The sequence below is a fragment of the Canis lupus genome, chromosome 15 (genome assembly GCF_003254725.2).
Source record: "Canis lupus dingo isolate Sandy chromosome 15, ASM325472v2, whole genome shotgun sequence".
NCBI lineage: Eukaryota > Metazoa > Chordata > Mammalia > Carnivora > Canidae > Canis > Canis lupus.
Genome location: NC_064257.1, coordinates 55,456,306 through 55,469,487, shown reverse-complemented (window position 1 = coordinate 55,469,487; position 13,182 = coordinate 55,456,306). Strand labels below are relative to the sequence as shown.

At 36.5% G+C, this 13,182-nt stretch overlaps 1 protein-coding gene across 1 annotated transcript in view; it reads left to right on the top strand.

Annotated features, from left to right (window-relative positions):
* The window catches only part of GASK1B (golgi associated kinase 1B), a 46,000-nt gene that overhangs the window by 15,440 nt on the left and 17,378 nt on the right, over nt 1-13,182 (top strand). The window contains exon 2 of the mRNA XM_025439479.3: nt 813-1,027. Coding sequence (XP_025295264.1) covers nt 813-1,027 — 215 coding nt within the window. The remainder of the gene's footprint in view (nt 1-812; nt 1,028-13,182) is intronic.

Genomic DNA, 13,182 nt, shown 5'->3' with positions numbered 1-13,182 from the left:
AAGTGAAGCCGCCTAACATCATCTCTCAGTGACTTTATTTGGCAGAAATGGGGACTGGAAAAGGATGTGACTAGTTTTAAGCTTGAAGTATCATTTAATGGAACCTTAGTGATCATTCCTGTTTGTAACGACTTCACTTGGGCTCATCATTCTTTATCTAGTCCAGCAGTGACATTTCTAAACTATCAGGGGTGAGACAAAAACAATTAGAGTGACAGATTTAAAAAAAAATCATCTATGTGCACGCAGTTGCAGAAATGACATTTGTTTAAATGTACTTTGTGTGTGAGATTATGTGTGAATAAATGATCCATCACTAAGGGTGCTCCTGTTTCCATCAGAGAAGAAAAAAAGTTTCCATCTTGCTTCTTCTTTCTTTGGGGATTGTAGTGACTAGTGTAAGCCGTGCAATTTCACTTTTAAATTTGTGACTTCTAAAAGTTCCTTTTCTGTGGCCTCAGAAAATCAGACAGTTGCTATTACAAATAGAGAGCAGCTCCACTTAGTTATTGAATACACAATTATAAATGCCTGGACTCTTTCCCTTTTCGTGGTGGCTGCTTTTAGATGTGGAATAAAACCACATTAACCAGAGGACATTGCTATTGGTGATTAGTGGCTTATTCCTGTGCTACATCAATAAAAGGTCTTGTTTCGAAAATCTTTCACTGTCTAACAGGGACTGTGAAATATCATGTAATCAAACTCTTGCATTTGGTAGGTGACAGGGTGAAGCTGTGAGGGACTGCCTAAAGACTCACACTGACTCATGCTAAACGTGCTAACGCGTGTTTGTTTTTTGGATTCTATAGATGGCCGCCCATGCCCTCTCATTCTCTGGGACTCATCTTTATCTCCAGCAAGTAACGAGACCCACTCTTCTGTTAAGCTCACCTGGGGAACTTACCAACAGTCGTTGAAACAGAAGTGCTGGCAAAATGGTCGAGTGCCCAAACCTGAATGGGGTTGTACTGAAATACATCACCATGAGTGGTCCAAGCTGGCACTCTTCGATTTTTTGTTACAGGTAGGTTTCTGAAATCAAATAAGTGGTTCTCTAAGACTGACACTGGGTTATGTAAGTCTAACACTAAGGAATTTTCTATACTTTGAATTTTGATGAAGCCGGAGTTTAAGTTCTATAATGCTATATTTGGCAAGTATAATACTACGTTGCAAAGTTTTAAATTCTTTTGGGAAATATTCAGAAACATCCCTCAGCTCTTTTGTTAGTTTCTGAAGGAGTTCTTCTTCAGTACTTCAGTCTTGCAATTGTCATACTCATTGTAGATCCAATGTATTGAGGAAGCCCATCAACAACTCAAGGTGACTGGTCTTCCCCCATTTGTGGAGTAAACTGATGTTTCCTGAGGTTAAGGACCTCATCCACATTCTGAAAACTTCTAAAAGCTGGAGCTGGGGTTCCCTGGGATCTGTTGATGGTAAAAATTTGACTTCCTTTCACACTGTATTTCCATCATTCCACATTGTGTTTCGTTGGTCACTACACTTACAGCCACCATTTCTCTTGCTTTATAGTATTTTTTTTAAATATTTCACTAAGATTGGACATTGGAGAATAATAGAATAATAAATATTGACCATCTACATAATTGACACAGAATGTTACAGATTTCTTATAACCCGCTATCTCCTCTTGGCAAGGATCTCACAACTCTCTTCATTCCTTCATTCTGATTACTGCTTTTCTCTTCCTTCATCTTAGAAAAACCAGTTGACTGCTGTTGTTGCATTGCTAATTAGTATTTTGTGAAAATGTAAGAGTGTCTTAGGACATTTGCAAAACTTCTCTTTTCGGTGACGTGTGTGTGTGTGTGTGTGTGTGTGTGTGACATTGTGGGAAGGAACTAGAGACAGGTAAAAATGTAAGAAGGAAAACAGGTTAGTACAACAGCACAGACTTTCAAGGGATTAGGAACTTTCAAGGAGAGGATGATTTATAGTGTCAGTGTTGTAAAACCACCAGTGAGAACTGAGCTAGAGAGCAGGCCATTTGGCAAAATTGCAGTCAAGAGTCACAAAAAAACTGTGTTAGAGTCCAACTATGAGGCTCAGACTGGTCTTAAGCATTGTATATGTATTAGCTCATTATTCCTTTTATTTAATATACTAACTGTGAGATAGTCATCTTCTCCCCAATTTATAGGTAAGTAAAAGGGAAACTGAAGCATAAAGAGGTTATTATCGAGAACTGTGGAAAGTCTGAGAGCTTACCTTTCTGTAAACTAACAAATTAACCAGCCACATGTTCGTAGATGTTAGCAGAGGGAGGACAAAAGACTCCTGGGCCAGAGGCCAACAGATGACTTCAATTCTCATGGTATAGCAAGTGGCATGAGCTTCATGTCCCTTTGCCCCTCAAGTCCCATTGTGACGATACAGAATGGCCCTGGTGACTGCTACCTGTAGTGGTTTGTTTCACTACAGAGGAATTCTAAGCTTAGGAAACCCCTAATCTTATGAGAGGTTGCTAGCAAACCTGCCCAACATTGCCCCAGAAGCAGACATTATCTTTATCATCTTGGTCAGGAGATAAATCAGATCTGCTTGCCACATCAGTTGGAAACACTCTTTGTATCTTCCAAGGCTGTTTGCTATACTAATATCCTTGGAGAGACAGTGCAGAGCAAAATCTGATGTAAGACGTTTGGAAATGCCATGGAGAATTGTTTCTTAACAGTTATCTAACTTGTTTGATATTACATAACTAGTAAGTTCCTAAACTAGTTTTCAGCAGGTTTGGCTAATACTCGATTCCATATTTTTAATCATTATCGTATGGAAACTACCAGGTTATTCTTAGGTGAATGAAGGGTGTTGGTGTAATAAAACGTGTTAGCAATAAAGTGAGGAATGAGTGAAGATTTCTAGGGCTAAGTAGGTGAAGGCCGTGTGTTTGGAGTGTTGACAGTGTAGAGGTTGAAGTTTCTGAGAGTGATAAGTAGAGGCAGGAGGGTGAAGAGATCCATGAACATGGCAGTGAAGTCTATGAAAAAAGAATGACCCTGAGGCTTGTAGTTGAGGAACAAAGATCTACTCTACACGGAATAGAGGGCAAAACCTTTGAAAGTTGTCTCTAGTGACATTTATGTTAATTCTGGAAACTTCAAGTAAATTGCCTACCTTCTGTCTTTGTCATTCTCCTCTCTATTGAGGGAAATCACAACTATCATTTAATCAATGAAGATGTGTTTATGCAGCATCTACTGAGCATTATACTGTAGAAAACTAACACAGGGGTAGCAAAGTAGTAAAGATGGTTAACCCCCTTGCCCTAACCCAAGTTTAGTTTTATAAAAAATCGCTTAGGAAAGTACAGTGTATGAAACAAATATAGATACATGTAAGAAGGGCTGGATGAAATAATATAAAAGTTCTTACTGGTATGAGGTTAAGGAGGGGAGAATACTTTGCCATGAAACAGTAAAGAAGGAAGAGTTTGAGCAAGATCACAGGCTGTAAATGATAAAGAGGGTGAGCACAAATGTGAGGAAGGATATGGGGTTGGCAATTTTCATATGATATTTAGGGCATCCTAAATATACCATTTGTCTGAAACAGTGTCTTTTAGGGGAATAGTGATGGCTTCTGCCTATAAGCGATATGATAGATCATGGAGGAAGAGAGCTTTTTTCACAAGAGGTGTGTTCACATTGTAACTTCTGTTCATTACCTTGACTAAGAATGAATTCCAGCTGAACCACAGTTCCCTGAGTATATCAGCAGCTTTAAACATTGTACCTACCCATTGTCTATGACCTTGAGGATGAATGTAGACACATCTCTATTATAAGTTTTCAATGAAGATAAATATTTTAAGTCCTTAAACTAATACTATTAATAATCTAACAATCATATAACATTTGCTATGTGCTTGGCACTATTCTAAGCACTCTGTACGGAGCACTAAGATATTAACTTATTTAATCCTCATAATGGTCCTATGAAGAAATTTTTATTATTATTCATATTTTAGGTATGAGGAAATTAAGGCAAAGAGAAATTAAATAATTTGGCTAGAGTCACAACTGGTATCCAGTAGGATCTGGAGCTCAACTGAGGAGTTCTGGTTTGAGAGACAAACTTCTAAGCAATGCTTCCTCCTAATCATTTGATAAAGTAATGGCACCATCATTTTCCAATTTCCCAAGCCAAGAATATGGGGATCATTTATATGCCTCATGGTATTGACCCTCACATCCATACAATGACCCAGCCCTTCTTCTTTCAGGAATGGCTTATGCTCCTGTTTTAGTTCAGGCTTTGTAATTTATTACCTGGATGACTCCTTTGAGTCCACTCAAACTGTTTAAGCCAAGATCACCTTTGGCTTGAGATATTGAGAATCAGGCTGCTGTTATCTCTGCAGGAACTGATTCTATTGGCAGGTCAGTTCTATTTGTAATCTGCCTTCTTGCTCTTTCTGCCTGGGGAAGGTTGTGGGGGTGTCTTTCACATTCTTGGTAATCCATGAGCATGTGTGTTGCAGAGATCACATCCTTTTTTACTGGAGATTGGAGTTCCCAATTTTGGCTCTGGCTAAAGCATTGAATCTAAAAGTCAGAAGTTAATTCTATTGTCAAGAGTTAATTTGATTGGCATCTACAAAAGTATTTCAAATTATATATATGAGGATGGCGTCTATGAGAATAGAGTTTTTTTTAATTCATTCAACATTAACTTGCTTCCCACAGTGCAACAGACAAAACGCTAATTTCCTCCAGATGCTGCAGCATTTTACAATTTTACCAGTAAGGTATTATAGTGTGTGTTTCCCTCTTTCTTGCCGATCTTGGGAAGTGGAGAACTAATTAATATTTTTACTGATTTTATGGAGGGTAGCAAGGTCTTTTATATTTCCAGTTTTTTCATTATGAATGTGATTGAAGATATCATATTTTCAAATATTATCTATAGTCCATTTTTTGTGAGTTGCGTGTTTATATCATTGTCCTTTTTATTGTATTCCATAGCTTTTCCTTTTTGATTTATAAAAACATTTTGTATATCATGAAAATTAATCATTATCAATCCTATATATCTCAAATAGTTTTTTTACTTTGTTGATTTTCATTTGACTTTGTTCATAGTAGATGTCACTCAGAGAAATTGTATGTTTTTTGTAAGATTATATCTTAATTGATCTTTTTACTTCCTGTATTTAGCATCATACAATGTTTATAGAGAGATGCTTATTAAAAATGTTTGCTGAACAAATAATCGAATAAATGAAAATGCGTAGGCCATTTTTCAGGAGTACCATAATAGTTTTCTCTTATACAATAATCCTTCTCATCAGTTACACTGAAATGTTTACTTTAAAGTCAAATATATTCCTTATTTAAACGGTGATTGGGAATGTGTTGGTAGTATATTGGGTGGGTTTTGTTAACAATCTTAGAAAAGTTCTGCCTGAAGTAAACTAAAATCATTTGTTCTATGATGCTACAGCAAGGCAAGAGAATACAGAACCCAGTTGTTAATTTTCTGTACACAATATTCTTTTTGTTTTACCCAATTAACAAATCTACATTCATAAAGGCTATGCCATTTTACTGTAAAATGTGATAGAGGCACAAGTAACCTTTTATTCTTGAAGCGTGGGGGTATGAACTGTAGAGACAAAAATTCACCTTCCTTAGGATGACAAAGAATAGTATTCTAGAGAGCATTTTAGTTTATAAGATTTGGGAAATTTCTATCAAAAGGTCATATAAAATAACAGGAAAAGATTTAGGATGTAGAAAACTTAGTTTTTGAGCTCAGAGATAATCTGTTAGGAACTGATATCCTGGAGCCAGCCTGCTAAATTTCAATCCTAATTTTCAATACTATTTTTTAACATTGATAAGTTACTTAACCTCTCTCTACCTTGGTTTCCTCAGGAATAATAATATTGTTTATAGAGAGAGCTATTGAGAGAATTCAATGCATTTACACACATGAAGAATTTAGAATAATGCCTGGTACATAATAGGTTCAGGGAGTATTATATATTAAGAAATTGACCAGCCAGAAATAATAGTAGAGGGTAATATCAATATAAGAATTAAAGTATTTTATCATTTTTATTCATTAAATTGCCAGTCATTCCCAGATCGTTACATTTTTCTACTCTTATGTACTTATATTAGAGATCTTGGCCTATTAAGTTTTAATTATTTTTGACTAGTCTGTCTTTTTTAATAAGCTGTGAATTTCTCAAGGGCAAGTCCCTGTCTTATCCAACTCTGTAACCTTTCAATTAGTAGTAGAGTATCTGAGATTGTCACACTCAGGGTGTTATTTTTTTTGATTAAAGAAAACTAGTTATATTAAAATATTAAATCAAAAGTGCCAAATTAAAAATGTGAAAGAAATAAAATTGTAATTGCACCAAAGAAATGAAGTTTTATAAAATAAGAGAATTAGAAGTTTAGAAAATGAAAAATCAAATGAATAGAAAATATTTAATATTTTTACTATTTATTGGAGTTCTTCTTGTACTTACATTTTCTAAGTATAACTTTATTTCATGGGCAATTAAGGAGTGTTTAGATAGAGGAGGACTAACAGAGATGTGTTTTTGGAGCTGTTTGCTTCCACCTTCACAAAATAAGTTCCATATATTTCTTTCCATGTGGACTGGACAGACTTTTTTGGGCCCCTTTCTTTCCCAGACACTTGGCAGGTTTAGTGCTGGTGAGAAGATGGATGAGATCCTGTCCCTGACCTCAAGAGTTATGGCAGTCTAAAAACAGAGACAATCATAACAGAATGTATCAAGTGTCATAACCGAGTTAAGATTAACATCCTTTGAAACAAATAAGGTGCTATTAGTTTTTAGAGATGTGTAGAGAATGTGGACAGAGAATGTGACATTTAATGTAGAGACTGAAGACCTTGCAGGAATCAGGTGAGTACAGGAGACAGGGTTTCGGAGAGAGGGATTCTAACAAAGGGCTAAAGATGTAAAAAAAAAAGTTCTGAATGGGAAAAACTATGCTTATGGAAACTTCCTGTTCCATTAGGTAGTTTCCTCCTCAGTGACTGTAATAAACTTATTTTCATAAATTTAACAAACAACAATAATATGAATTGGTATGTCTTTTATCAACTCTCTTAGCTCTTACCTGGCTTCTAATGATTAAGTTCTGGAATATAATACATTATATTAATAAGTGTAATCTTTGACCTATTCTCTTTTATTCTTTATCTATGCATCATTTTTTTTCAATTAATGATGTGATAATAGTAAAAGTAAACATTCCGATCAACTATCATCTAAACAAGAGAAAATATAACTTTTCATTAAAAGAGTATTTGTTTCTGCAGGAATATCCAAATGCTAGGCAGAGAAAGATTCCAACTATGGCCTCCATGATAGATTATGAAGGTCTTCCCAGCATTCTCCTCCTTTTATCCCTACTACTCAGTGATCAAGGATTTTGTCTCCAACTTTCTGAGATCACTCACAGACAGACACTCTGACAGCAAAAGGCATAGCAATCCTGGGTCTTGGACCCTGGGATTTCTAATAGTTTGGGTCAGTTTTGCTGTTTTGCAGAAGTAGCACTGTCAATCTAAATAGCTTGTAGCCTAAATAGCTTGTAGCATTAAGTCCAAACAAGAAAATAATAGAGGTTTTTTTTTTGTTTATTTGCTCGCAAACAATGAGAAAAGATGTAAGTCTTATATAAGATATAAGACTGTCTTGTCTTCAAGTAGCAAAGAAGGTGATTAGCTTTGGCTATATTGGTTGCTGAGTTGGCAGGAATTTGGGGAACAAAGATGGCCAAGGATCACAGGGTTTTGAAAATACTACTGCTTCATAAAAAGAAATCTTCACAATTTCTTTTTATGTTGAGAATCACAGGGGTTCACTTGATTGCTGAGAGTCACTTACTAAGGTAAAGGACATGGGAATGTGATACTCTGGGCATCAAAAATGACCAACTCTAAACTCTGAAGGTACTGATGTGCTAAGAACTGAAATCTACTGTGCTTTCTACAGAATTTTAATTGTTTAAAGCTAAGTGTGCCCTTTGTTATAAATGAAATTCAAATGTCTGACTTTGACATAGTTTCTACTATATACATGTCCATACTTTGTCACTAGGAGAAAATATTTTCAGTATTATTGATGCTGTGATGCAGGGGATTATCTTATATTTAAAGAGGCCTCAAAAGACTTACCAAATTATTTTGTGACTTTATAGTTTTATTCTTCTAAGCACTGCTTACCATACATGAGCAAATTGGCCAGAAAAGCTGGTATTTCCTGGGCACCTATGTTTAGATATATAGGGACAGGGGAGGTGATTTAAAAGAAGCATACAGATTTGCTTCTGTATCAAACAATGTAGAGATTTTTGCAGAGAAGAGGAGATAGATGAAATGGCTAACCTATGCCAAGAAAATTTATTAAGGAAGGATTTGGGCTATCTTACTAGTAGAAGGAAGTTTGACTTACATATTTTTTAAAAAATATTTTATTTATTTTTTTCATGAGAGACAGAGAGAGAGAGAGAGAGAGAGAGAGAGAGGCAGAGACACAGGCAGAGGGAGAAGCAGACAGAGAAGCAGGCCCCACGCAGGGAGCCCAACGTGGGATTTGATCCTGGGCCAAAGGCAGGTGCTAAACTGCTGAGCCACCCAGGGATCCCCGACTTACATATTTTTATTCAGTTATTTTATTATACAACTTCAATTCATGACTTTATTTTTAAATAAAGCATCACAATTGGAGAGGGCACAAAGAATATTTTTATGCATATATAGCTAAACAATACTTCACTTTAAATAGCCAATGGTCATGTCAGCCTTTCTTTCTTTCTTTTCTTTTTTTTTCATGTCAGCCTTTCAAACTTGATATCTAGAAGCAAATTTGTCACCTCATGCCCTGACAGTTTGCTCTCTTGACTTACCTGTTTCTATTCATAATATTACTATTTTTAAAGTCAGTCAGGTCAGAAATTTTTGAGTCAACTTTGAATCTTCCTTTGCTTTGTGCGTCATTTTTAAGAAGCACTAAACTTTGACAGTTCCTCAAAATCACTCCAATTACATGTTCCTTTTCATCCCTATTAATGATATCCGAATCAAACTCTATCACTATAGGTCTGATCTCCTTATCTCTATCTTTCCCTCCTGCAACTTATGTGTAATCCATTGCCGAGTTGACTTTTTGTACTTTCCTTTAAATTGTTTTAGTTGCTTCTTACAAAAATAAAAAATAAAGCTCTGAAGATTTCCGTATGATTGGAAAATCAATTTTTTTTGTTTTTATTTATTTTTAAAAAAATTTTACTTATTCACTTGAGAGAGAGAGAGCACCAGTATAGAGAGAGGTAGAGAGAGAGAGGGAGAAGTAGACGCCCCGCTGATCAGGGAGCCCAGTGTGGGGCTGGATCCCAGGACCCTGAGACTATGACCTGAGCCGAAGGCAGATGCTTATCCATCTGAGCCACTCAGGCGCCCCTAAAAAATAAATTTTAATTGTCTTATTGCATTAAAAATTTTTATATGAAAAAACTTAAACATATACAAAAGTAAATGAACCCTTGGGTACCTGTCATCCAGTTTCAACAATTGATCATCAACTCATGACCAGGCTTGTTTTATCTCTATCCCAATCTACTCCCCATACTCACATTAATTTGAAGCAAATCCCAGACATCATATTCTTTCATCCGTAAATATTTAAGTATCACTAGAAAATAAAACTTAAGCATAGGACTATTAAAACATTCAAAAGAAAAATTAGCAATAATTCCAGTAACTTATCCAGTAAATTGTCTAATTTTTAATTGACTTATAAATGTTCTATTTGTATGTTTGTTTGCTTATGTATTTATTATTTAGGTTTGTTTACTTGAACCAGGATTCAAATAAATCCTACACTTTATCATCAGTTGATATGTCTTTTATTTTATAGACTCCTCCACCCCCAACTCTTCCTTTTTTTTTCCCTTACCAGTTTACTTATTGACGAAAACATTTGCCTATCACATGAAATGCTTATCATGGTACCTGGCTGCCTTGGTCTGAATATTTGTGTCTCACCAAAATTCATACATTGAATCTTAGCTTCCAACGTGATGGTATTGGAAGTGGGGCAGGGGGGCTTTAGGAAGTGAGTAGGTCATGAGGGCAGAGCGCTCATGAGTGGGATTAGTGCCCTTGTAAAAGAGGCCCAACAGAGTTCCCTAGTCTCTTCTACCAAGTGAGGACAGAGTGAGATGTTGTAGTTTGCATTAGGAAAGAGGGCTTTAACCAAAACCAGACTGTGTTGGCACCCTGATCTCACATTTCCAGCCTCCAGAACTGCAAGAAATAAATGTTGTTTATGAATTACCCAGTCTGTGGTATTTTGTTGTAGCAGCACAAATGAAGTAAGGCACTGGCAGATAGAAAGTACTCAATGGATCAGCACAGAGATTATCTAGAATCGCCCCGTTTATAAGACTTTGAATGTATATCTATACACATAGCTGTGATTTCCTGAATCTCCAAATACTGCAAGTCCTCAGTAGTAGGACTCATGTCTGTTTTTTTCTGTGAATTTTCTGCAGCAAAGAGCTGCTCATTATAGCTTCTGATGCTGTAGGAAACCATGAGATCATATAAGGTTGTTTCCATGGACTTGCCATTCAGGTCAAGTTGGGGTAAAGGGCTATCATATTTGCTTAGATGATGGACTTCAGAGAATACATTCTTACATGTTTGTTAGTTGCAGGGTTCTCAGCCTACAGAATCTGGGAAGCTAGTTGGGATTAGATTCTGAAAGTCTGTTTCCTGTTCCTCAATGTCTCTATTCTCTTTGTTGAGACATAGAAAAAAAAAAAAAAAAAAAAGGCAACAATCCAAAGAACAAAGACTAACAACAAATACCATGTTTCCACCTTCTAGGATTATCCTGTCAACTTTTTTTTTGTATATTTGCTTTTATGATTTACTCTAGAAATATAAACATATTAAAAATAAGTTAAAGTCCCATTTGACCATCTCTTCAAGTCCCCTTCTGTACTTTCTCTAAATAGATGATCACTGTCATGAGATGAGATTAGGCTGCATCCTTTCAGTCAATTTAAAAGTAACTTTATATGCATAATAAGTGGATATTTGTGTGTTTTTAAGAATCTTACATACTTTAAGTGCAGTTGACCACATGCTATTCCTGTCCTTTTACCAATTAGAGAGAAGCAGGGGTGAGGCAGGCTGTGGTTTTATGATGCCAGAAAAAGGGATGTTGTGGGAGGTGGATATTAGGGAGATTATATTCCTGAGACCATAGGTCTGCAAGGCAGAAGCCAAGAAATTTTCCTTAGATTGAAACAGCATCTTAATGTAACAAATCCCTTAGGGCACTTATTTACTGCTTCTGGCCACTTTGACATCATATGAAAGGCTTTGCTTGGCCTCATAGGTGTAGTATTTAGATGGTTTATTCTATAACCCTTTGTTCTTTTTCCTGTTGTCATAGCATAGTACTCTTTATTTTACTTTATGAACAAAAATCCGGAATTACAAAGAGTACAGGACACTGCTCATGAGATTCAATCAAATTGAACAAACCTGAATCGAGGAATTTCTATGTTCTGTCTAGACAATTCCTAATCAACCTGTGAGGCTCAGTCATCATTTGAGATTTTGTGACTTGGCTCTGAATCTGACACAATGTCATTTCTATGCCTGGGAACTATTGTGCTCTTCTTTCTCAGTGTGATTCCTTTCCAAATGTCCTCTTGGCTAAGCCACATAGCCAGTTCCCCTTTGACTATTCATGGAATAACATCCCATTCACACATGCTGGCTCCTTCGGAATCCTCTCTTCCAAAGAGAGTCTGATGTAGGGAGTTTGTGAAACCTGCAGAAAACCGACCTGCTAGACTGTACCTGCCCCCTCAGCAGTTAAGCATTCTCAAAACCTCAGGCAGATTAGGAAACCAAGAGTAGAATTATATTGGCCAGCACTTCAAAAGGCAAATAGTTTCACTTTTTATGGCCTTTAAGTGGAATGTACGTCTGCTGCTAAAAATTTTCTACAGGAATATGACAGGGTTGAGAAAGTAAACACAAAGGCACTGGCCCATGAGTCCCTGTTTTGGGCTTTGAGATCATCGCTCTAGTAGAGGCCTGGCTTTTGGAGACTACATTGTCTCACTTCACAGCATGGAAGCTATTTATTTGGTTTTTCAGGGAGGCAACTTTGAAGAAAAACAGTTGTCTAGCCATACTGACCCCGGTTTATCACAGAGGCATGGCTTATTGGCCTTTACCACAAGAATGTGTTTTGCTGGATCCTGGTCCGCTTCTCGTGAAGACTTCCCTGTGTCTCAAAGCATCTCTCTCCTGTTCAGGAGCATATGAGCTCCTCAGATGTTGGCTTTCAACGTAAAAGCTTTTAGAATTTTATATATTCTTTCCATCCACCGTCTAGCATTTATTCTCAGAGATTTCTGGCATTGATTATAGCAAAGCCTAATTTGCATAAAATGTGGACTCAGAAATTGGCTCACATAGTCTTTGCTCTTTTATCAGTCTGAATCAAAGGGGAAAATGTCTGGTCAAATAAGTTATATTCGTAAAGTTCATATTGCTGAGCGACAAACAACTCAACATTCCTGGGTCAATTTTAATTTAATTATTAGTCAAAAGCATGTTACGTTATTTAACGATATACTGCTTTTGCTTATTTCAACACTTGCCCTGGGATTTATAGACTGTGCTGAAATGGAGTAGTGCATAGTAACTATGTCTCAATCCTAAATCGTGTTGTATACATAGCTGGACTGGAGAGATCAGGGATTTGAGGAAGCCTGTGTGATTCCATAACAACCTTTTGATATTCAAAGATTGTTTAATGCATCGTTTGAGCTAGCTGTGGGATTGGCTTCCCCACTAATCCTATGCCATTGAACCACAGACAATTTAAAACCAAACTTAACTGCTGTGTTCTGGGGAAATAGGAAGTTTAAGCATCATGCCTGGATAAATCCACCAGGAAGCAAATAAAAAACCATGGAAAACTTAATACAATAGTATATTCATGGGAACACCTGAGAGGCCAGAAAGATACCCATGGGCCTCAATATAGTTATTTTTTGGTATAATTATTTTTAAAAGATGCATTTTTAAAAACTTGCCTGATCCAGTAGACTCAGAGAGGGTTGAGAGCTG